At 52.7% G+C, this 21,648-nt stretch overlaps 1 protein-coding gene across 2 annotated transcripts in view; it reads left to right on the top strand.

Moving 5' to 3' along the window:
• MED27 (mediator complex subunit 27) overlaps nucleotides 1-21,648 on the top strand; it is a 218,208-nt gene that overhangs the window by 191,099 nt on the left and 5,461 nt on the right. Inside the window, exons 6-7 of one of the 2 annotated variants that reach the window (XM_043469912.1) lie at nucleotides 7,308-7,349; nucleotides 10,159-21,060. In XM_043469912.1, coding sequence (XP_043325847.1) covers nucleotides 7,308-7,349; nucleotides 10,159-10,413 — 297 coding nt within the window. In that variant the 3' untranslated portion in view covers nucleotides 10,414-21,060. Of the gene's footprint in view, nucleotides 1-7,307; nucleotides 7,350-10,158; nucleotides 21,061-21,648 lie in introns of those variants that run through there. The other variant, XM_043469913.1, reaches the window with a different exon arrangement.

Raw genomic sequence — 21,648 nt, 5'->3', positions numbered from 1 at the left:
AATCTCCCGAGAGGGGTATGTAGTATGCAGTCTTTTCCTAACCAGTTTGATCATCCATTTTTTTTCTTCCTTTATTCTTGGAGCGTGTTGTGACATTGGCATTTGGCAAAACACCCTTTTGAAAACTCTGGCTTGTAGAATAAAATCCAGACCCCTAAGCTAGACATAGAAATGCCTAGTGATCTGGCGCCTGCCCCCTGTCCTGACCTCATCTGCCATCATTGTTGGCACACGTTTTGTCTTACCTTCCAGCCTTTCGTGCTCCTTGTGGCTCTCAGAATGTTCCAGGTTCTTCCACAGGCTTAACACCTGCTCTGCGCCCCTGACCTGGGGTGTTTGCGCCTCCTGCTCACCTGACATGCTTACTCTTCCCTTTGCACTGACCGAACACCATCTCTCTTCTTGTCCTGTCCCCCTTCCCCTGGAGGCCTCTTCTGTAGGCACAGGCTCCAAAGATGGCAGACCTGGGTTTCCCTCAACTTACAGCACAAATTATCATCATCATTCTTCACCTCCGTAGTGTTTTGAATAATCATTTTCCGGTACGAGAACTAGTACATCCTGGTTGTTTGTTGACTTGTCTACCTCGTAATTAATAAAAATACTGGCATACTCCATATTTGTTCTGGTAGGCCTTCTACAAAGCAGACTTAACCTCCAGTGGTCACAGAATCCTAGGGACCACTGCTAGACTCATGTTTCTGATAAGGAACCTGAGACCCAGAGTGGTAAAGTGGCTGCCCCCAGTCACACACAGAGCCAGTTCTCAAACCTCCATCTGCCAGCAACTCCTCAAGGGCCCAGGCTCTGTCCTGAGTGTCTCTCCCTCCCGTGGATACACATCAGGGCCTGGAACACAGCAGAGTAATAATGTGTGGGAGGGGATAATGAAGAAGCCCCCTGGCGATGTGAAAATGCCTGAGCTGGGATGGAAGAGTGGGGAATCAGAAATTAGAGATGGGGCGGGGGGGGGGAAGGAAATTAGAGAGAGGTACCAGACAAGGCAGCGGGGACTGATGTCATCACTTCCGTTCAGTCGCTCAGTCGTGTCCAACTCTTTGTGACCCCATGAATCGCAGCACGCCAGGCCTCCCTGTCCATCACCAACTCCCGGAGCCCACCCAAACTCATGTCCATTGAGATCCAACCATCTCATCCTCTGTGGTCCCCTTCTCCTCCTGCTCTTAATCTTTCCCAGCATCAGGGTCTTTCGTCATAAGTAAAGAACAAAGGAGGTACACACATGTGCACACGGGTCATAGTTTCCTGATGAGAGATGAGCATGGGTCTCTGTTCCCCAGAAGGAAGGTGAATGTGTGCCCAGGAGCCTGAATTCTCCTGAGTCATTTCCCGGAGGGTACTCGGGAGGCCTCCTGCTCCCTGTTACAACCGCATACATTGGCCCCAGTGATCTGCAGGGACCCTGAAAGAGCAGGACCGAGAGAATGGAGTCCTTTTGTTATTTTAAAGGCACATCTACCACATTTGGCACAGAAGCGCTCACACAACTGCTCTGCCCAGGAACTACGCCTAGCCAATTTGATCAGCGCCCCCTCCCCCTTTTTTTCAGACTACTTTACAAGTGATAAAAGAAAGTCATGCAGACATTATTAGTGTTCTCTTTTTAGAAGCGATCCTGGTATATGTGAACTTCAGTATTTATATACACTTGCATTAGTGCCATCCGTGTTTTGAACCGTCTGGCGCATCCCAGGTGAAACGCGGCGTTCGGAAGGATGTTGGAGCTTGAGGTGTGGCCTGTGAGAGCCAGTCTCCGCCTGCAGTCTTGCTGTTACAGAGGACAGCCCTGCATTTGCTGAGGCAAGCTCAGCGCTTGCCTGGGGTGGACCACTGCCCGGACCCAGTAGCTGTGGCTTGGAAAGCCTTGCCTCAGCTTCCAAGGGTCCGAACTCCTCCTGCCTGCACAGTTGTGTCTTCCAAATCCAAAGCCACCAGTTTCTAGAAGGTTTGCTTAGCTACTCTGGCACGACAGTGGCCCGGAGCCGCCCCCAATTCCCAGCTCTAGCAGGTTCCTCCCCCACCCATTACAGTCCCTCCAAGCCTGTCTGTCACTCTGCACTAACAACCACCACCTCTACCCCGATCATCTTCTTTACCTGGGATGTGTATTTTTGATGCCAAGCACCAGTAGATTAATTCCTCTAATAAAATATAAAAATGCTTCTAAGACTTTGCCGCCCCGCTCTGCATTGTCATCAGGGAGGAGCCCAGAGCCCTGACTCAGCATGCTAAGAGTCCGCTTGAGGTTGACTACCTGGCTGTTGTTCTGACTTCACACAGTCAGACCTAGCTGGAAAAAAATGCAAGTGTCTCCGTTGAATTTATCTTATTAGGGGATTTAGGTTATGTTAATGCTATAGCTTCATTAATTACCCCATATCAATAATAAAAAAAAAAAAAGCAGCTTTTAGCCTCCTAGCGCAAGAGAGGAGAAGAAATGGTGGTATCAAAGGGAACCTTCAAAGACAGCCAGAGCTGTCTCCAGGGTAATTTCTGATCCCCGCATTCTTCCCACTTCAAAGTTGGATGTGTGTGTGTGTTTGGGTCGAGGAGGCTGGGGGAAGCTTGAATCTGATTTCTCTAATAAGTGTTGGCATCAGCCCCGTTTGATATTAGATGCAGGGAACATTTTGATTTGTTATAGCCTTTGAAATTGTTCAGACGACCTTCAGAAAAATGGCCTCTTGTTACTGATGGGGGAAGGGGAAATCCGGTTTAAGTCGTATGCCGAGGGTGCCCGGAGACGGTGCTCTCAGCATTTTTTTTTAGTAACAAATGTATGTCCTGATTGAAAGTGAAAAGTTGAAGAAGAACAGACCTGTAAAACTCCTTCACTTTTCTATTCTCTGGGGGAGAGTGGGCAGACTTAAGCAGATGACCCAGTAGAAGTTTGTGGCTTGGACAACTTGGATGACCGTCAAGGAATCCATCACCATTGCAGGTTTATAGCACCTCCTGACCCATCACCTGTTGACATTGCAGGATAAAGCTACTAGGAAATGAAAGCTCTAGATGTTGAAGTCTCTGTGAGGCTTACAAGTTTTATTTGGAAGTGTCAGTGTCAGATCATTTATAGTTCATTGTAGTTTTTTTTTTTTTAATGAAGAACTGGTAACTTTCTTATGAGCTGCCATCATTTTCACTTGCCGCTAAAGGAATTTTAGGGCCGATGGTTGTCACATGACCTGGCCTGGAAGGTTTGTCATCTTGAACTTTGCAAGAATGCCCCCTGCCCTTTGAACTGTGACAGCTTGGGGGGGCACCATGTGAGTCCCCTTCCATCTGGATTATAGCTACAGGGCCCTCTTATTCCTGGGTTAAGAGCTGGGGCCTCTTTTTTTTTAAACTGTTAATTTTGTATTGGGGTATAGCCAATTAACAATGTTGTGATAGTTTCAGGTAAATAGTAAAGGGACTCAGTCATATATACACATGTATCCATTCTCCCCCAAACTCCCCTCCCATCCAGGCTGCTATATAACCTTGAGCAGAGTTCCCTGTGCTATATAGTAGGCCCCTCTTGGTTATCCATTTAAAATAGAGCAGTGTGTACATGTCCATCCCAAACTCCCTGACTGTCCCATCCCCCGATCCTTCCCCCAGCAACCATAAGTTGGTTCACTAAGGATCACTGACCCGATTTTGAATTCTCTCCCACATATTAATTGTGTGATGTTGGACAAGTCGCTTAACTTCTCTGAGCTTCAGTTTCCTCAGCTGTGGATTGGAAAAATTTTATCATCACCATGTGACTGCTGAGCGACTTTAGAAAGATAACACAGGTCAGTGTAGGCTAAGCACATAGTCATCAGCAAACAGTATCCGTCCTCCCTGGTGGTGCCAGAGATGCCAATGGTGGTGACTGCCGTCATAGTCAGCATCGTTGGCCTACCGATCTGGGGATGTTCGGACTTCTCTCTTCGGTGAGTAAAATTGGCTGTAACTGCTGTCACGGGTTCTTCTTGTGCCTCGAGAGGACCTTTGATGTGTGACGTGAAGCCTGAGAGCAGGTGAGTCTGTACTGAAGCAGCTGGTCGTTGTGGGGTGCGTTTCCATTTTACCTGAGAAGAGACCACATTCCCACCTGTAAAATACTCACTCTGATCCCTGGAGTCCGACAGGCTGCTCCTAAGACGGCAGGTTCAGCCCCAATTACCAGAAAGTTGACTTTTCCATTTTAAGATCTTTCTTAGTCCTGCCCAGAATACTGGGGGGACAGTTTCATTTGTTTTTCTTGACACTATAGTTCAGAATCATTTCTCATTCATGGGGCTGAAAGTTTTGTAGCTTCCAGAATCCTCATTTTTGAGTATTGCAGTCAACAAAGAATCAGTAGCCATGCCCTCCTCTGCGACAAATAAGCTGAAGCTAATAAATATTCACTTGGCTCCATCCCGGCTCCCTGAAATGAATTTCTGAAATCTTCCTGGCCCTGAGGAGAGGCAGGGCACTGACTTCAGAACACTTGCTTAAACGGCTTTCTTTGGCATAAATCTAGCAGAAAATCAAGGACAAACTGCCTGCCATGCCCTCCCAGCAGAGGGGGAAGCCATTGTCGTTGGATCTGTCTCTCAGCCCCGCGCACCTGGGAGACAGTTGTACTGCCTAATGTCCTTCTATCCCAGATGGTCAGAACCAGTCCCTGGGGTCCTGAATAAGATATTTAAACCACCTTCCAAAAGAGCAGTGTGCTCACTTGGAATGAGCAAAGTATGTTTTGAGAAAGCACAGTTTAGCTAGAGGGTCCACCCCTTAATTAAACCTGTGCATACTTCTCTCTGGATAATTTTTCTATTTAAAACATTTTGCAGGTTCTTGGTTTTTTTTTTAATATATGTATATAATTTTCTCTTTTAAATGAAGATTAACTTTTCAGTCCACATGCCGATTCTTCCTTTTTTCTCTTTCCGAGGCCCTGTGTTTGTGTCTGCCTGTGTGTGATGGGAACAGGCAGGAAGGAACTTCAGCAGCAGCAGCTGTGGGCTGAAAATGGAAAGAGAGCTAGATTCGTTCCAAGTTCAGACACTGATGTGACTTTTCCCAAAATTTAGACTTAGAATCTTTGGCATCTCCCTGTCATCTTGGCAGTGATCTGGTAAAACTAAAAGATACAAAAAGTCGTTCTCATTCCTTCCCCAATGTCTGAGTGACTCTTTAAATGTAAAGTTTGTGAAGCTCTGGGCTAAACTGCGACACTAAGATCATGATATGAACCTGACTTATCCTCCCAAATATGACCAGCTGCCTAGCAATTTTCTTCAACAGAACTGCCAATGTAGGGAATTAATAACTTCACATGTGTATTTGGAGGTTTCCTTCAGAGTTATCTGGAGGTAACATGTCACTTTTCTCCCTTCAAATTGCTAACCTATCCAATTAAAATCTGATGTCTGAAGATGTTTAAAATTCTTAATCCATCCATTAGCTTAACGTACGGGGCAGTGACTAAAAACTGACACCCTCTTTCTGGAGAGCAGTTCAGCCAGAGTAGGAGGAGAGGGGTCAGGTGGGGGCCTCTGTGGAAATGCAGGGAGGAGGCGGTTCTGCAGTGGGTGTGGCGGGAAGCAGACCGGTTGAAATCAGCGTTCAGTCACAGCTCTTCCTTCATTGTTCCTGGGCTTGGATCTGCTAAACTTACCCTCTCCAACAGGAACCTACCAAGGACCAGAGAGGATGGGGGGCTCCTCCAGACCACCCAGGTCCTTTTACTTATGAGCAGGAAGAGCCAGAAGAACGGCACGCATGCCTGTTCCCAGCCCAACCTTTCCCTTCCGAGGACGGCTTTCAGAAAGCCCTCAGAACAAAGACAGAATTCCAGCCTGCCCCACATCAGGCGCAGCGCTTCCGGTCTCCCCAGAGCAGCCTCCCCAGCTGACGGCTCCTTATGCTCCCAGTCGCTCGAGAGTCAGCACACCACACACAGGCTGAAGCAGCCGTGTCTCAGCTTCCCACCATGACCACCGGCCAACTCCAAAGGCAGATCTCAAGAGGCCCACTGACCGGGCGTTTCAGTTTGCGCCACTCTTGAACCCGTGTATTAAAGCCAACTTCTGCGCGCCCGTGGGGCCTCCTGACGGCCCCTTTTAACCTGCACCGCTCCCTCCCTGTGTTGGGGGCAGTTCTGGTTTTGCCATGCTCCCTCTTGTCCTAACCTCCTGAAACAGTGAGAAGGCATTGATTTAATTTCTCATACAACCTGTCAAACCAGAGTGGCTTTGGTTAGACTGAGCCACGGAGCACCCCGTGCAAGACCGAGTGTGGCCCAAGGACTGGACTCTGAACTCTGCCCACATTTCATCTCAGACCTCTGTTTCCCCAACCAAGGGTTCCTGACACAGGGCTTCATCACAGTGAACCGATGGAGCCCTGTGAAAACACATGGACAAATCAATATATTCTCGGGCCCACTCCAGACCTCCTAATTCAGACATTCCAGGGAAGGGACCAAGAAATCTGTAGATTAAAAAACAAAGACTTTCCTCAGGGCCTCTGATGCCAGCCAGGTTTGAGCACCACCAAGCGAACCCATCCATAAGAAGCTTCCCCAGATTACCATGGGCAGTCGAATGGCTCCAAACGCAGTCTCACCATCTGGGAAGGGAGGTTGCTGATAGGACCAGCTCCCCGGGCTCGTCCTGGGGAGTGGTGGGGCAGGGCACATGGAAGGCCCAGTGCGGGCCTGGCAGGGAGCAGGTACTCACCAGCGGGAGTCTACTTTCCTCCCCGTGTGCCTGTGACATGCCCTGTCCTGTGCCAGGACAGTGTAAACAAAAGAAAGAAAGCATCAGTCAGTTTTAAGTGTGATGAAAATATTTAATTTTTGAAAGGATAAAGAGAAGCAAGACAACAGGTACGGGGATGATATTTTAAGACAGAGGCGATGCCTCTCTGACAAGTGATGCTTGAGCCAAAGGAAGTGTACGAGGAGCTGTGCGAGGGTTTGTGGGGGAAAGCAGTCCAGGCACCACAGGGGCAGAGGCCCTGGGGCAGGACTGACCACGGCAGTCGAGCGATGCAGGCGCACCGAGGTGGGACTCAGTGTCAGAAAAGTGAGCACAAAGCTCAGCTCATGGGCCGTGGGCACGGCAGGCACCTCAGGCTGACTTCTTTATTTCTCTTCATTTCATCTCCTTAAATCACCACAGTTGATAAAGAAGAAATCCCAGCATGTGTTTTTCTTATAATTATAGGATTTTTTCAAGCTTAGTAACAGTAGTTATAATATCATTTCTTGGAGTCCACAGTTCTAAAATTGATGCTGATATTTTATCTCTTTCCCCCCACAGCTTGATATATGGTCCAAATCCAACTATCAAGTGTTCCAGAAGGTGAGTTTTCCTTTTTGCTTCTTCCTCAAGAGGCTTTTAGGGAAATTCAATGACTTCGAGGTGGAAATATTGGTCTTAAATCAGAGACCTTTTAAAAAGTGAAAAAGCCAGACCCAGAAGTCTGCTCACTCTGGGATTCCATTTATGTGACATTCTGGAAAAGACAAAACATCAGTGACAGAAATCAGAGCAGTGATTGCCAGGGCTTGGGAGTGAGGGCAGGAGATGGTCCCCGGAGGGGAATCGAAGAACATGTCTGGGTGATGGAAATATCCTTTGTTGTAATTATGGGATCACACAACTGTATGTTTCAAAACTCACAGACTAAATGCCTACAAAGGGCAAATTTTACTATGTAACAATCATACATTTAAAGAAAAAATCAGAGGCTTTTGAGTTCTCCCAAGATCAACCCACAATTTTGTTTGTTTGTTTATTTATTTCTTTTTGGCTGTGCTGGGTCTTTGTTGCGTGTGAGGACTGTCTCTAGTCGCAGGGAGCGGGGGCCACGCTGGCTGTGGAGCGCAGACCTCTCGTTGCGCTGGCTTCTCTTGCTGTGGAGCGCTGGGCTCCAGGGCCTGTGGTCTTAGTGGTTGTGGTGCTTAGCTCCCCCGCACAGCATGTGGGATCTTCCCGGATCAGGGATTGAACCCTTGTCTCCTGCCTTGGCAGGTGGATTCTTAACCACTGGACCACCAGGGAAGTCCCCCCACACAGTTTTTAAATTCAGTTTCCCACAGCCCTGTAACCTACACATGTGCCTTAAGGCTGGGCTGAAGGAGGAGGCCAGCCCCACCCTCACCCTGCCCCCACCCCCACTCTGTACTACAGTGTGGGGTACATCTTTTTCAGGTGTCGGGCTCCCTGAAAGAGAAATACTATCTGGGAGATGTCAGAAAAAGAGGAAATGTGACCAGAGAAAATCCATTTCCAGCTCCCAGTGGTGGAAGGGTCCCTTCCCTGGACCAGCTCAGTACCTGGGGCTTCTGAGGGTGCCTCCCACAGCGCTCAGGCCAGCTCCCCTGCAGGGCACCAGCCTCCTTCTGTGCCCTCCAGCCTGTCTCTGCTTCCATCCAGCAGTGCAAATGATAGAGGAGGCCGTCAGTCCACTTGTTGCCTCCTCGTTCAACAGCAGTTATTTATTTGCCCCTTTGCCGTGTGCAGGTTCTGGGCTCGGTGCTATAGGGGAAACAAGACAAACAGGGAGAGAGGGTCAGGAAGGGACTCCAGGCTGTTACCTGGGGGCTGTGGTCAGGGACAGGAGGGTCTCCTTCACATCAGAGTGATCACAGGAGTCCTTTATGCAACATGAGTTAAACTGAGACAGGAGGCAGGTGAAGAAGCCAGCCATATAGAAAGCCACGGGGAGAGGGTCCCAGGCTGAGGAAGTGCAGCGCTGAACCCCGTGTGGAGGGGGGACTTGGCATAGCCCTGCACCACGGGGGCCCGTGTGATGGAGCAGACAGACGGAGGGCAGGTGGGAGAGAGTGGGATTTGGGGCCCGGCCGGCAGGTGCCTCTCAGTCTTGGTGCAGAACTTGAATTTTATTCTCAAATCATGAGGGACCACTGGAGGGATTGGTGTGGAGGAAGGACAGGATTTTCAGAGCTGGGCCCGAGTTTCCCCGCTTGAGTAACAGCCGTGTCCGGGGTATGCCAGTAGCTCAGCATAGGATAGTGGTGGTGGTTTCTTCAATTGAGGCGAAATTCATGTAACAAAACTAACCATTTCTAATCGTTTTAAAGTCAGCAGTTCCATAGCTTTTAGTACTTTCACAGCATTCTACAACCATCACCTCTGTCAAGTTGTAGAACATTGTTCTCATCCAAGGGGAAACCTTGTTCCCATTAAGGCGTGGGCCTTGGGCTTCGTGGGCTGCCCTGGCGGCTCAGACGGTAAAGCGTCTGCCTGCAGTGCAGGAGACCCGGGTTCAGTCACTGGCTCGGGAAGATCCCTGGGGAAGGAAATGGCAACGCCCTCTAGTACTTTTGCCTGGAAAATTCCATGGACTGAGGAGCCTGGTAGGCTATAGTCCATGGGGTCGCAAAGAGTTGGACATGACTGAGCGACTTCACTTTCTTTCTGGGCTTCGTATCAAAGGAGCATGATGGACCAGCCTCTGATGGTGTCTGATGTACCTCAGTTCGGAGCGCTCTCTGGACCCCTCTCCAGTGAAAGGGGGAAGCCAGGGATAGATGTCCAGGGCTGGGGAGGGTCTGAGGCTCACCCCCACTTGTCTAGGGAGCGTGTACAAGCAGGAGAACGTCCTGGTCTTATCACGGCTGTGTGCACCGTGCTGCCCTGGATTGGATCCTGAGCCAGGTAGGACTTATTAATGGAGAAACTGGTGAAATCCAATTAAAGTCTGGGCTGGACTCAGTCACAAGTAACCAACATTGGTTTCTTGGTTGTGATGAACCTACCTGATAATGACAGATGCTAACAGCGGGGAAACTGGGTAAAGGGTCTGTGGGAACTGTATGTACCATTTCTGCGGTGTTTCTGTAGGCCAGAAATTAGTCTGAAATTTAAAATTCATCTTGAAAAATCATAGTGTGGACTCTTCTAACACGTCTTTACCCAACTGAGGTACCCAGACACAGAAAGGAAAAAACAGCCTCCCTCTTTGGGTCCAGCCCCTAAAGGAAAGACGTCCATAGTCACGTGAGGCTAGCATAGGCGACACTGTGTTAATCCAGGCGCTCTTATCTAGGTGACCAGACCCACTATACCTGTTCAGCTCACATAGAGCCTCGGCCTTAACTGCTAACTCTGTCCATGCCAATGGCTCTTGTCGTTTCTCCCCTAGGAGCTGGTTGAAAAGCATTCTGAGGAGAAAGAACGCTGCTTGTTATCTGTATCTTGTTTCCCTCTCACAGTGAGGAACATTAAAATGGTTTGGATTTGTTTTGTTTTGTTAACCTGGTTTATCTTCGTGTCCTCTGGTGTTGCAGTTCGTTACTTTCTGGCTCCAGGGAAGGCAGGCGATGACTTCAGCCCCTCCACCGCCCGCCCCCCACCCCCCGGCCCCCCAGCATCACAGACCGATAACCTGGGATTTTAACAATGGTCCAATTTCCATTCAAATACCCTTCATGAGGGAGGGCCTTGCCCAGGCTTGCCTTGGCAAATAAATTTTTTAACGTTCTGTGTGGTATTAAGTATTTTTGAATGCAAGCAGAAAGTTTATTAGGAAGTTGTAAAATGTGTGAAACACAGATTTGGTGAAGCACGGGTTTAGAGAGAGAGTGCTATATTTATATTCTACTGCCCCTAAAAATAACCTGCCAATCGCTCTTTATATGTCTTTAAAACTAAAAACACGATGCGGCAGGGTTTAAAATTTGATATTAGCTAGTTGGAGAGACTCTGGCGCACCCACCACTTCCCTCCTTGTAGTTGATGTAACCTGTTCGAAGCAGTGGAAGTGGAAGAATTGGTAGAGATGGGGACTTTGTCTCGGCTGGTGAATGGCGTGCTCTGTTTGTGCAGAGCAGTCATCCCTCCCCTCACCTGTATTTTAACTAAATGGACTTGACCTCTGAGACTGACCTGCACTAGATTATAAAGAGTGACAATTTGGAGGCAGGAGAGAGTGCTTTCTGATGAGAACGAAAGGCAGGTGATGTTAAGGTCCTTTTTCTCATTTCAGGGGCAGGTAATAGTTACTGGATTACAGAATCCACTCCCTTCCCTCCTGAAGCATTGTCTCTTTGCTGTCAAATGAAGAAATATATTGGAAAATGACGTAGCACAGAATTGAGTTGAATCCTTTATCATCATAGTCGCGTGGCAGGGCGTCGGGATCTTGTTCTCTTGGGAGACGCTGGTGAAGAGGATGAGGAATGTGTAGTGTGGAATCACGGCGGGGCAGGGTTGTGACCGCACTGGGCTTACTTCATTGTGCTCATCTCAGGCCGTGTTGGAGGTCGGAGGCCAGCCCTATCTATGCCACAACCAGACCACTCACTGAAAGCAAGGCCGGGGCCATATGTTCCCTGCAGATTCTGAAGGCCGGGTCCAGTTGACGGGATGTTCAGCGTTTCAAACTCAACATGCCAAAGGAAGAGATGACATGGCAGCATTTCCCAACTCGGCTTTTTAGTATCAGCTTTTTCTTAGAATTCTGTTTTCTTCCTGTCTGCCCACTTAAAGTCTAGGTGTCCTGATTGATGTTTCTTGTAGTGTTTCCCAGAAAGACACTGCTGGGGATCCCAGTGGTGAGCCTTCCCTTCTGCCCATCATCCACCCGCTGACGCCCACCCAGCAGCCCGACCAGGGGAGACTCACTGAGCAACCCTGATCCAGGAAGATTGACCTGGAACAGAAGTCAAAGTGACTGAGAAAGTGCGAGGTCAGGGAGGATCCTTGGTCACCAGCGAGAAGGCATTTCTCGGGCAGGAATGTGTCCTCACCGTGTAGGTAGATGGCGGAGCTGAGCCCCGGCACTGAGATGGGGACACTGGCTGCCAGAATGGCTGTCCGGGCATCGCTTGGGGAGCACTCTCTGCATTGCCCTGGGGTCGAGCCCTAGCACTCCCTTTCCTAGGCAGTCATTATGTGGTTGCAGTTGCTGCGAATCGTGTGTGTTTTCTTGCCCACAAGTAGCAGCGGTGGCCACTGCAGAGAGACCCGACGGGAAGGCGGAAAGCCCTCCCAGGTCTTTCCCTGCAAAGTGACAAAGCTGGGGCTGGGAGGGGGCATTGACTCACAGAGCCATGCCAAGCTCACAGTTGCCTTTTTATTTCTGGAAACTCATACCTGTCAAATTCTCCTCAGTGTGATCCTGGCTCCCCAGGTTAAAGACGAGCACGCAAGGTACCAAGGTAAATCCGACCCCCGGAAGCTAGCATGACCTGCCTTTTGTCTGCTACAGGGCCTGTCGGCGAGCCCTTTCCCTCGTCCTCATTAGCCCCCTTCCCCGGTGGTGGGGCGCAATGGAAGGCCAGGGACAGCTGGCCGTGGGTCCGCGGCTGCCAACAGGCCCCCGTCATTTACCGCGGTGCCCCGGAGGCGCTGTGCACTCGGTCCTGGGGCGAAGGAGCTTTTTATAGCCGGCAAGTCTCCAGCAGAGCAGATTCAGAGAATGGAGCTTGGAAATAGGGGGGACCGTCTAAAAGGGCAGAATCACAAAGAGCTGGGAAAGGTTTCAAGCGTGTTTGGATTTTTCTGACATTTAAACTCTGCAGGGGCACTCACTGTTTTGATCTTTAACCTCCTCTCTTCAAAACAGTGGGCATTTTCATCCAGTAACTTGGGAAGAGCGGGAGCAACTCTGCAGCTACTTAGCGAGTTAAATCCTGGCAGGGAGGCCAGAGAGAGGGGGAGGGCTCGCAGCCCCAGGTAGGCTGGCGGGGACGAAGAGGTGGCATCGGAGGGTCCGGCCTGCACCCCAGCCCTTTCACTCAGGGGAGAGCACAGAAGTCGCAGCCCCAGGTGTCCAGGACTGCCTTGGTCTGTATTCTAGGGGCAGCATAGGGAAGAGGAACCCCTTCAGTCCCTTACTGAGCTTGGCTGTGGAAGGTGGGCTGGCCGCCACTGCTTTTCCATTCTTGGGTTCACTCATTCGTTTGTTCACTCCCTCATTCAGGCTTCGATCCCAACACTGGCCTCTGTGGGGGGAGGCTTTATCCAGGGGAAGCTTTATTAAGTGGCTACCCAGAACTTGTCAACAGATGAGATTCTGTCCCAGAAAAGTCAGTTCTCTGAAATTTCTGAGGCACTGAGCCCCTCGCATAAACCAAGTGCCTATCCACATTGTTGCTCGTTGGCTAAGTCCTGGCCAGCTCTTTTGCCAGCCCATGGACTGTAGCCCGCCAGGCTTCTCGATCCATGGGACTTCCCAGGCAAGAACACTGGAGTGGGTTGCCATTTTCTCCTCCAGCCTCCCCAGATAGCCCGTGACAAACCTAACTTGTCACCAGTTCCAAGCCCAGGAAGGGGGGCTGTCCCAACGTGGGGTGTTCCCAGAGGACAGGACTCGCCTCTTGCTTAGGGCTGTGCATGTCTGTACCTGCTGTGGCATCGAACATCCCCAGAGGGGCTCAGTAAATACTCATTCAGTTCTTTTCAGTCTTGTGCCTTAGAATATCTAAGGATCTTCCCACCAGCTCATTCCCGTTTCCTTCCAGAAGCCCCTCTTCAGACAGCACAGAGAAGGCCCTGGAAGGTCTGTGGCTGTGGTGAGAGCCCTACCTTCTGCCAGGTCTCTGTCCTTGCTCTTGTCGGGTGTCCCGCTCAGATGGGGCCATCAGCAGAGGCCCTGCACCTAGAGGGGACAGCCCCCAACCCAAAAAGGGTCTCACATTTATAGGAAGGGCCTCTGTTTTGTCCCCTTTTCTCTTAAACGCTAACCTTTTCCAAAAGGCGAGCACGTACAATGGACCAGATATGGTGGCGTTGGCGTCCCGGTTCCGTGCTTTTGTCTCTGCCTCCCAGGTGTGTCTTCGTAGTCCCAATCGGAAAAGCCAAGGGAGCGCCTTTGGCCAGTGAAGGGCTGAGGGGCAGCTTCGTGAAGGAAGGTAGATTCCTGCTGGTGGTCTCCGTGAGCGATGGCAGGGTGACGCTGAAGGAGCCAAGCCTTGGGCTGTCGACAAGCTTCAGGACAGGAGAGGTGACGGACAGTTCCACGGTCATCCCAGAGGGCAGCCCTTCCCTGAGCGGAGAGCCGGACTGCATTGACTACACTGGGTCAGCAGAAAGAAGGGAGGAGGGGATGCCGTTAAGTGTCAGCCCAGGGCCCTGGGAGCTGAGAACAGGCGGGGACCGGGGGGCGGGCCTTCCACTCACCCTGAGCCTTAATCACCCCATTGTCTCTTAAATATTCACAAGCTTCTAAAGCAGGATAGGGTTGATCACTTATTTTCCCACCTTACTGCCTCTGCAAGGCTCCCTGCACCTCCACAGAGGGTGGTCATGACCCAGAGCCTCCCGCAGACCCAGGCTTGAGTTACCGCGAAGCAGGAAAGCCCGCCTGCCGGCTGGAAGTGGTTTGTGGTCTCTACCATTAGAGGAGTCGCAGAGGACTTGCTCTCATCTCGTAGCTTCCTTCTTCCTGGGGGCTTGCCTGAGATGCGTGTGCCCTGGGGCAGAGCCTAGCAGCTGCTTCTGGGAAGCCCGGCCTCTTGCCCTCCCCCAGACCCCTTCCCACACCCCCAGCATGTTCCCGGCAACATGCCTGTCCCCCCCACTGCACCACCATGAGGCTCAGCCTCACTGGTCACGTTCCCCACCGTGACCAGTCCAGAGAGAGGCAGTCCGGCCAGGCTGCCGCGTGTTCAGACCTGGGCTGGCCACTACTCCCCGTGTGGCCTCCCTTGCCTCAGTCCCCTCATCTGTGAAACAAAAGGCATAAGGGTACCTGCCTCACGGAATCGGCACCCCAAATTACAGACCACCCCCCCAGCAGTACCCTTTGGGCAGCCCTGACGGGCTGATGTAGAATCACGGTCCCGGGACCTGAAACAGTGCCTTGGTGTCCTGAGAGGGCTGGTGGCCCCTCTGGCCATCCCCTGAGATGGGAGCGTTCCCCACCCAGCAGGGCTGCCGAGAGGCTCCCAGCGCCACGGCAGCAGAGCCGGCTCTTGGGCTCTGCAACATCTGCTCTTTCTCCTGCGGTTGCATCAGTTTCATGGGGCAAGTAGGTGGTATTGTCTGTATTCTTGGGAGCCCAGATGTCTTTGGATGTGTTTCTCTAACCACCAGGCTGTTCCCGCAGAAAATAACATCACACCAAGTGGGTACAGAGCAATTCAGGTGTCCTCGGGCTTGGGCTCTGCCGGCAGCCAGCAGCAGAGCCTGGTGTTTTACCATCTGGAGAGCACTGAACTTTCTTCGTTCAGCTGAATGAGGAGTCTTGGTTCCTTAATCCTGGGAAATGTGAAGGACCTTTTGCAGGGCCTCCTCTCGCCCCGCACAAGGCCCTTGTGGCGGCTGAGTCACTGTCTGACTCTGCCACCACGCGGGCTGTGCAGGTGCCTCTCTCCATGGGATTTCCCAGGGGGGCATGCTGGAGTGGGATGTCATTGCCTTCTCCAGGGGATCCTCCCAACCCAGGGATCAAACCCACATCTTCCTGCATTGCAGGCACATTCTTGACCCTTGAGCCGCCCAGGGAAGCTGCACGGAGCTGGTCAGGACTGGAGAGTTCCCTCGAGGCCGCCGTAGGGTTTCTGTTCACCCAGGTGTTCCTCCCCAGGCTACCCCATGACCTCAGCTTTTCCCACCCCTGAACACCCCCCTGTTAGTCTGCTCCCCTAACCCCACCAGCCAAAAATAAATCCATCGCATCCTGCCTTCTCCATCTCTCCTTCTCTTGGGGTCCTACCAGGTGAGTGGAGCCAGTGCAGAGCATCGCCTGCGGCGAGGCAGGGACTTCTGGTCACAGTCGGGCAAGCACAAAACCAGAATGTCCACAGGGTGTGCTGGGGGTGCAGGAGGGCCCGGGGTGGGGGTGGGGCCCCCTGGCCTAAATCTCCCGGCGGGGAGAAGAAGTTAGCCAGGGCCAGGGCATCCCAGGCTTGAGGGCAGAGCAGAGTCAGGGAAGCCGGTCTGGGAGGAGGGGTTGCCAAGGCATCAGTGTCACTGGGGTGTGATGTGGGGCTCAGTGGAGACAGGACCGGGCCCCTGGTCATCGAGGACCACATACGCGTGCTCCCGTGTCGGGAAGGCTCCTGCAGGCGGCTGCCGAGTGGCCTGGGGGAGACACGTCTGCCTCCGGAGGATCTGCAGCCAGTCTGCTCGAAAGTCCCGGGCACTGAGGGGCTTTACTTTGGGGCATTGGTGGCATCCTGGCTGGGACTTCCAAGAGGGTCAGATTGGAAACCCCTCACACCAGACAAAAACTTCTTTGTGGAGGCCCCAGTCTACGTGCCCCAGGCCATGTTCTGTACTTTACAAACAAGACCTCATCCTTCTCAGACAGAACTTGATCTCAAAGCCACAAGGAGGGGTTTTGCACAGGATGGAGCAGTGTCCATCTTTGCTCCCCAGTTCCCGCCCAGACAGCCCTGCCTCTATCGGCCCCACAGCGTTGCCGGGGGACAGTTAGTTATAAGCCCTCATGCAGATGGCTCCTTCATCAGCACAGAAGGAAACATTGATCTTGTCTAAGTAAATCCCTAGTCCCCTTGGACCGCGATGCTTCCTCCTCAGGCCTCTGGGCGTGTGAACCCGTGGCACACAAATCCAGGGTACGGATTAGAGATTCGAGCCAAATGATGAAAATGAAACCCCATGCTTACAGCCTCCTGGACTTCGTCCCAGCGTTGCAAGTCAGTCTCTGCACTGCTCAGCATTGCCCCCAGCCCCCAGCACTTTCAGGACTTCATAACTCAGTTTTAAAACAGTGATGGTTCCTCTTTTTATGGAATGAGTCCTTCTGGGACTGTTTTCAATATTCTCCATAAAACCAGTGCTCACCCTTGGGGCAGCTCTGCTGTCTCTCTAAACATTTAACATGCTCGGTTCATTTCTTTGACTCCCAGACCCACAAAGAATTTTCTCATTCCACGAGATTCCCAGTGTCCCTCTCATTAAGGGCAGGTCTGTCTCTACCCAGCGTGGAGACCCAGACTCTCAGCCTTCAAGTGTATCCCGCAGATGAAAGTTTCTTTTTATTGCTTTGAGTGGCAGAAGCAGCCTGCGCACAACAAAGTAACAAATGTTTGGCTTTGCTGCCTGCTAGTCTGTGCTGCAGTCTGTCTGAAACCGGTGGAGATGGGAAGAGGTTCCCAAGAACACCGCTGTGCTGATGGTCTCCCTGGTTCTGAGCTCTTGGTAACCGGCCCAGAATTTGAGGACCCCGTGAGGCTGACATCCCATCAGGACAGCAGGTGGAGGCAGGCAGGACCCGGTGCCCCTGCCGCCTGCTGGGACCAGCTTGTCTTTTCTAAAAGAACAGAGGGCTTTCATGTCTCTCCGGTTGGCCCGAGGGCGGCGCATGACACAAGGGCGCCCTCGGGGCGTTCAGTCTAGGCCCTGCAGCAGCGCCCACGAAAGCGAGACCTCGAGGCGCCCAGTGATCCCCGCCTCTTTTACTGAAGGCCAGTGGGGGGAGTGATGTGGCCAAGGTCACCCAGGTAATTAGTGAGGAACCCAGGCCGGAGCCCTGGCCTCCCGACAGCTCCAGGTCATCTTCCCCGCACCCCCTCGCTGCCGTTTGTTCACGGTCATGCCGGCATCGAGACGCTCCGCTTCACAGCGGGTGCGAGCCGGCCCTGCTGGAGCAGAGCCAGATCTGGGTCTCTACCAGACTCTCTTAAATAAGCAACTTCTAAACACTCGGGCACTTAACTTCTCCTGTTTATTAATCTTGCAGGATGGACTTTTAAGAGGCAGAGGCCCCAGCTCCCCTGACTCAGCAGGCGAGGCCCTGGGCGTCGCGGGCTGCATGCGGGCAGAAGCTGTGCTCTCTGTGCCGTCCGTCCACTGCCTGCCTGAGGAAGGGCTCTGCGGTGCTGGGAGCCGCTGTCCGGGGTGGGAAGTGGCCTGTTCACCTGTGGTTCCTGACTCTGCTGAAATCAGAGTCCCCCTGGAGGAGCTTTTTAACCACACAGAGCCTGGCGCCCGGCTAGACTGCCTCCTAGAAGCTGGGGGGTGGTGCCCGGCGGCCCACCTCCCGAGTCTGAACGCCTTACTCTGCTGTAACACCAGCTGTGCCCTCTGGCCTGGAAGCCCGCACAGAGTCAGGATGATCCTGCAACCATAGTGGACTCAGGAATCCCTGAGGACAGTTCCTGGGCCACCACGAAATACAGCACATTCTTTTTAAAGGAGGAAACTGCTGGGGGATGGAGGCCTGGTGCCCTCCCCGCATCTCACTGACCCTTTCTGCGTATCGCCCCTTTGTTCTCCCCTACGGACACCTCCCCTTTGAGCTTCCCTTGTGGCTCAGCTGGTAAAGAATCCGCCTGCGATGCGGAAGACCTGGGTTCAAGCCCTGGGTTGGGGAGATCCCCTAGAGAAGGGAAAGGCTGCCCACTCCAGTATCCAGGCCTGGAGAATTCCATGGACCATATACTTCATGGGGTTGCAAAGAGTCAGACCGGACTGAGCGACTTTCACTTTGATGGACAAAGAACAGAGCCTATCTGGCCACCATCAAACCCAGGCCCTGAGGGGCCAGCCTTCAGCAGAAAGTAGCCTAGCAGGACTTGAACCTGTTCTCCCCGCCACCCGCCCCCCCACAGCTGGAGGCGGGCACACGTGGAGGGAAGAGTGGGCTCTGAGTGCCAACACCACCCCTGCAACAGCAGCCCCCCTGCCAGACTCTGCTTTCAGTTTTCCTTGATGCACACAGGTGCACGCCTGACTTGACACTGCTGGCTTTACCTGCCGTTTCCCCCTTCGTTCTTTCTGCAAGGCCAGGAGACTCACTCCCTCTTGAGCTCTGGGGGGTCCTGGGTGGGCCGTTGAGCGGGAAGGGCAGAAGCTCCCGGTGGGGGAGGCGGAGGGCAGCCGCGCCAGTGGGGAGAATGTTGGTGGTGAGAGCTGAGGCGGCATGAACAGGCTTGGGACCGAGTCCCGCCTCCATCTGAGAGTCCTGGGCTCCACTCCCAGTGGGGGATGGCCTTCTCTGCCTCCTGTCTGTACCCCCTACCCCGCAGGCTCTATCCACCCCCCAACCCTGGGGCCCTGCCCTGCTGCTCAGGAGCCGCTTGGCTTGGGCACGTCACCTCCCTGTGGCTTCGCTCCCTCACTTGGAGTGGAAGTCGTCCCCTGTTCGTAGCCTCCTCCCAGGGTTGTGGGGAAGGGGAGGGTGACTCCCGCTGGGTGGGTGTCAGCCCCTTTTCACGCACTGTCCCTGTATTGACGCATTTAATCCTCGTCCACAGCCACCTGGCTCCTAAGTGACAGGCACGATCCAAACGGGCGCAGTCAGCCCTCGCTCAGAACCGGTGCTCAGTCGCTGTCGACTCAGAGCCCTGCCCTGGCTGCAGGCGGTTCCACGTAGGGTTCAGCTGAAACAGCTCGTGACCTCCCCGGGACCCTGTCGATGTCAGCTCTTTGCACACAATATGGCCAGGGAGCTTCCAGAGGCTTGTTGTGACTGGCGTCTCTTCCAGCGTGTTGACTGGCAGCTGTTCCAAGGTCTCTTGAAAGACTCCTCTCTCTCCTTCTGAGCTGAGTTCCCTGTCGGTTTGGGTGCAGGGAGACCTCTTCTGCCTCTCTGAGCCTGGGAAGGGGGGTGGTTTGTAAGCTTGATCGGTGGAGGAAAAAACTGGGAGTCAGTTTCACAGAGCAGAGTGGGTGTGTTGGCAACAATAGAGGCATCACCCTCCCTGCAGTCCAGCCCGAGCCGGGGCTGGGGGTGGGGTGCACACCCCAAACTGAGCCAGAGCATCTGCACTTTCTCTTGGCCTTGAGGATAGATGGGACATCTCTTGGCAGAGTCCCTGGTGTCTGCATACTCCTCCTTGAGGCCCTCTGTCTTTCTGTGGCGTCCTCTTCCTGCCTGTACGGTCACCCCTGCCCGCCTCCTCCCAATCCTCTTTCCCGCTTCCCCTATCTCCTTGGCTTATTGTTACTTTCATGTCGTCTCCTCCCTCCCTCTCCTTGGGTTCACCATCTGCTTTGATCTCTTCTGCGCTGTCTTCAAACCCGCACTCACTGGTGGGAAGAATGGCCCCTCTCCCACGAGAGCATTAGTGCCCTTCTGCGGCCTCCGCTGCTGGACGGGGTGGCTTTCATCTCCCAGCGGAATCTCATTAGCTCGACATCACAATGGGACCGAGCCTCGGTGGGGTTGGCCCGGAGTCAGTTTAAATTAGTTAATAGCCATCTTTGTTGCTGTTGCCCCAGGCTTGTTTTTTTCTCCCACATCTTGGATGCTGAGTGAAAAAAAAAAACAAAACAATTTTGTTGTTAAAAAGTGTAAAACAAAACAAGTACTGAAGATGGAATGTTTTGACAAAAAGGAAGATCAATGCAGGTGAATTTCTCCAGTATCTGACGACCATGTCATACCCACCGCGTTGGACTTCAGCCCTGGGAACGTGAAAACCAGGGGAGGAAATTTGGGAGGTGTCAGGAAGGGAAAACATAGCAAACCAGTTAGCTTTGTTTCCCTCTACTAAAATATTTCTGTAATTGGAGATGGGAAGTTGAAGAAATTCAACGATCGTGTCAGCGCTGGAAAAAGCTGCCACCATTTGGCAATGAAGAGAATATACTGGACCTTTTGAAAAAGAGCCTGAATTTGGCCAAGTTGCTGACCCAGTAATGGGAAAACTGAATCCGTGCCCTGCCTGGGAGCCAGATGCCAAAACAGAGCTTTGGTGTGTGACCCCAGCCATTTCTGGAAAAGGATGTTTTCTAGTTAGTGTGGTTTGTCCTGCTCTGGAGAAGCCTGTTAGCCCGGCAGCCACATTTCCAGACCTAACCTGCACCTGGCAGTGGGACTCTGGCTTTCTGCATCCTTCGCTGCGCTGGGAGGTGGTGGGCAGATGACACTGGGGCTCGGGACAGGAGCCTCTGTGCACAGACCGCAGAGCTGGCCAGGGCGTCTCCGGAGGCAGGCAGTGTGGGCGCACACACCCATTGCCCCTCACCAGCTGTGTTGCCTGTGAGTTTCCATTTCTTCGTCTATAAAGTGGACCTGGGGACCTTTCCCTGGTGGTTCAGTGACTTTGACTCTGCATTTCCAATGCAAGGGGCCCAGGTTTCATCCCCGGTCAGGAAACTAGATCCCACATGCTGCAACTAAGAGCCAGCACAGCAGAGGTAAAGAATCTGCCTGCAAAGCAGGAGACCCAGGCTCTGTCCCTGGGTCAGCAAGATCCCCTAGGGAAGGGAATGGCAACCCACTCCAGTATTCTTGCCTGGAGAATCCCATGGACAGGGGAGCCTGGCAGGCTACAGTCCTGGGGTCGCAGAGTCGGACAGGACTGAGGGACTAAAACACACACACAGAATGAACCTAGGAGACGACCCGACCCAGTGCGTGTGAGGAGTAAGTGAGCGGGGCACGTGCCTCATAAGCTCTCATTAATGTGGCTATCCTCGATTCATAAAATCAGCCCACGGCCCTGAAAGAGCACCTTCCAGAGGTAAGGAGAACCCCACCGGTCCACGACCGTGGCCCCCGCCCCCCTTCCCACTGTAGCTACGAGATTTGGCTAGTGTACTTTGTTTTCGATTCATGAAAAAGACGAGCGATCCTTCGAGTTTGTGGTCCTTTATTTCGCTCATGCCCCAGGAGGAAATGCCTTTTTCCTCTACTGCACGTTTTCCCCTAGCTGCCTCCTGAGCGGCCTGGCTCCTCAGCTGCTGGGGGGCTGCTGGAAAGGCCCAGGCTTGG

This window comes from Cervus canadensis, chromosome 5, assembly GCF_019320065.1.
Source record: "Cervus canadensis isolate Bull #8, Minnesota chromosome 5, ASM1932006v1, whole genome shotgun sequence".
NCBI lineage: Eukaryota > Metazoa > Chordata > Mammalia > Artiodactyla > Cervidae > Cervus > Cervus canadensis.
The sequence above is the reverse complement of the archived record's forward strand: the minus strand, read 5'-3'. Positions and strand labels throughout refer to the sequence as shown.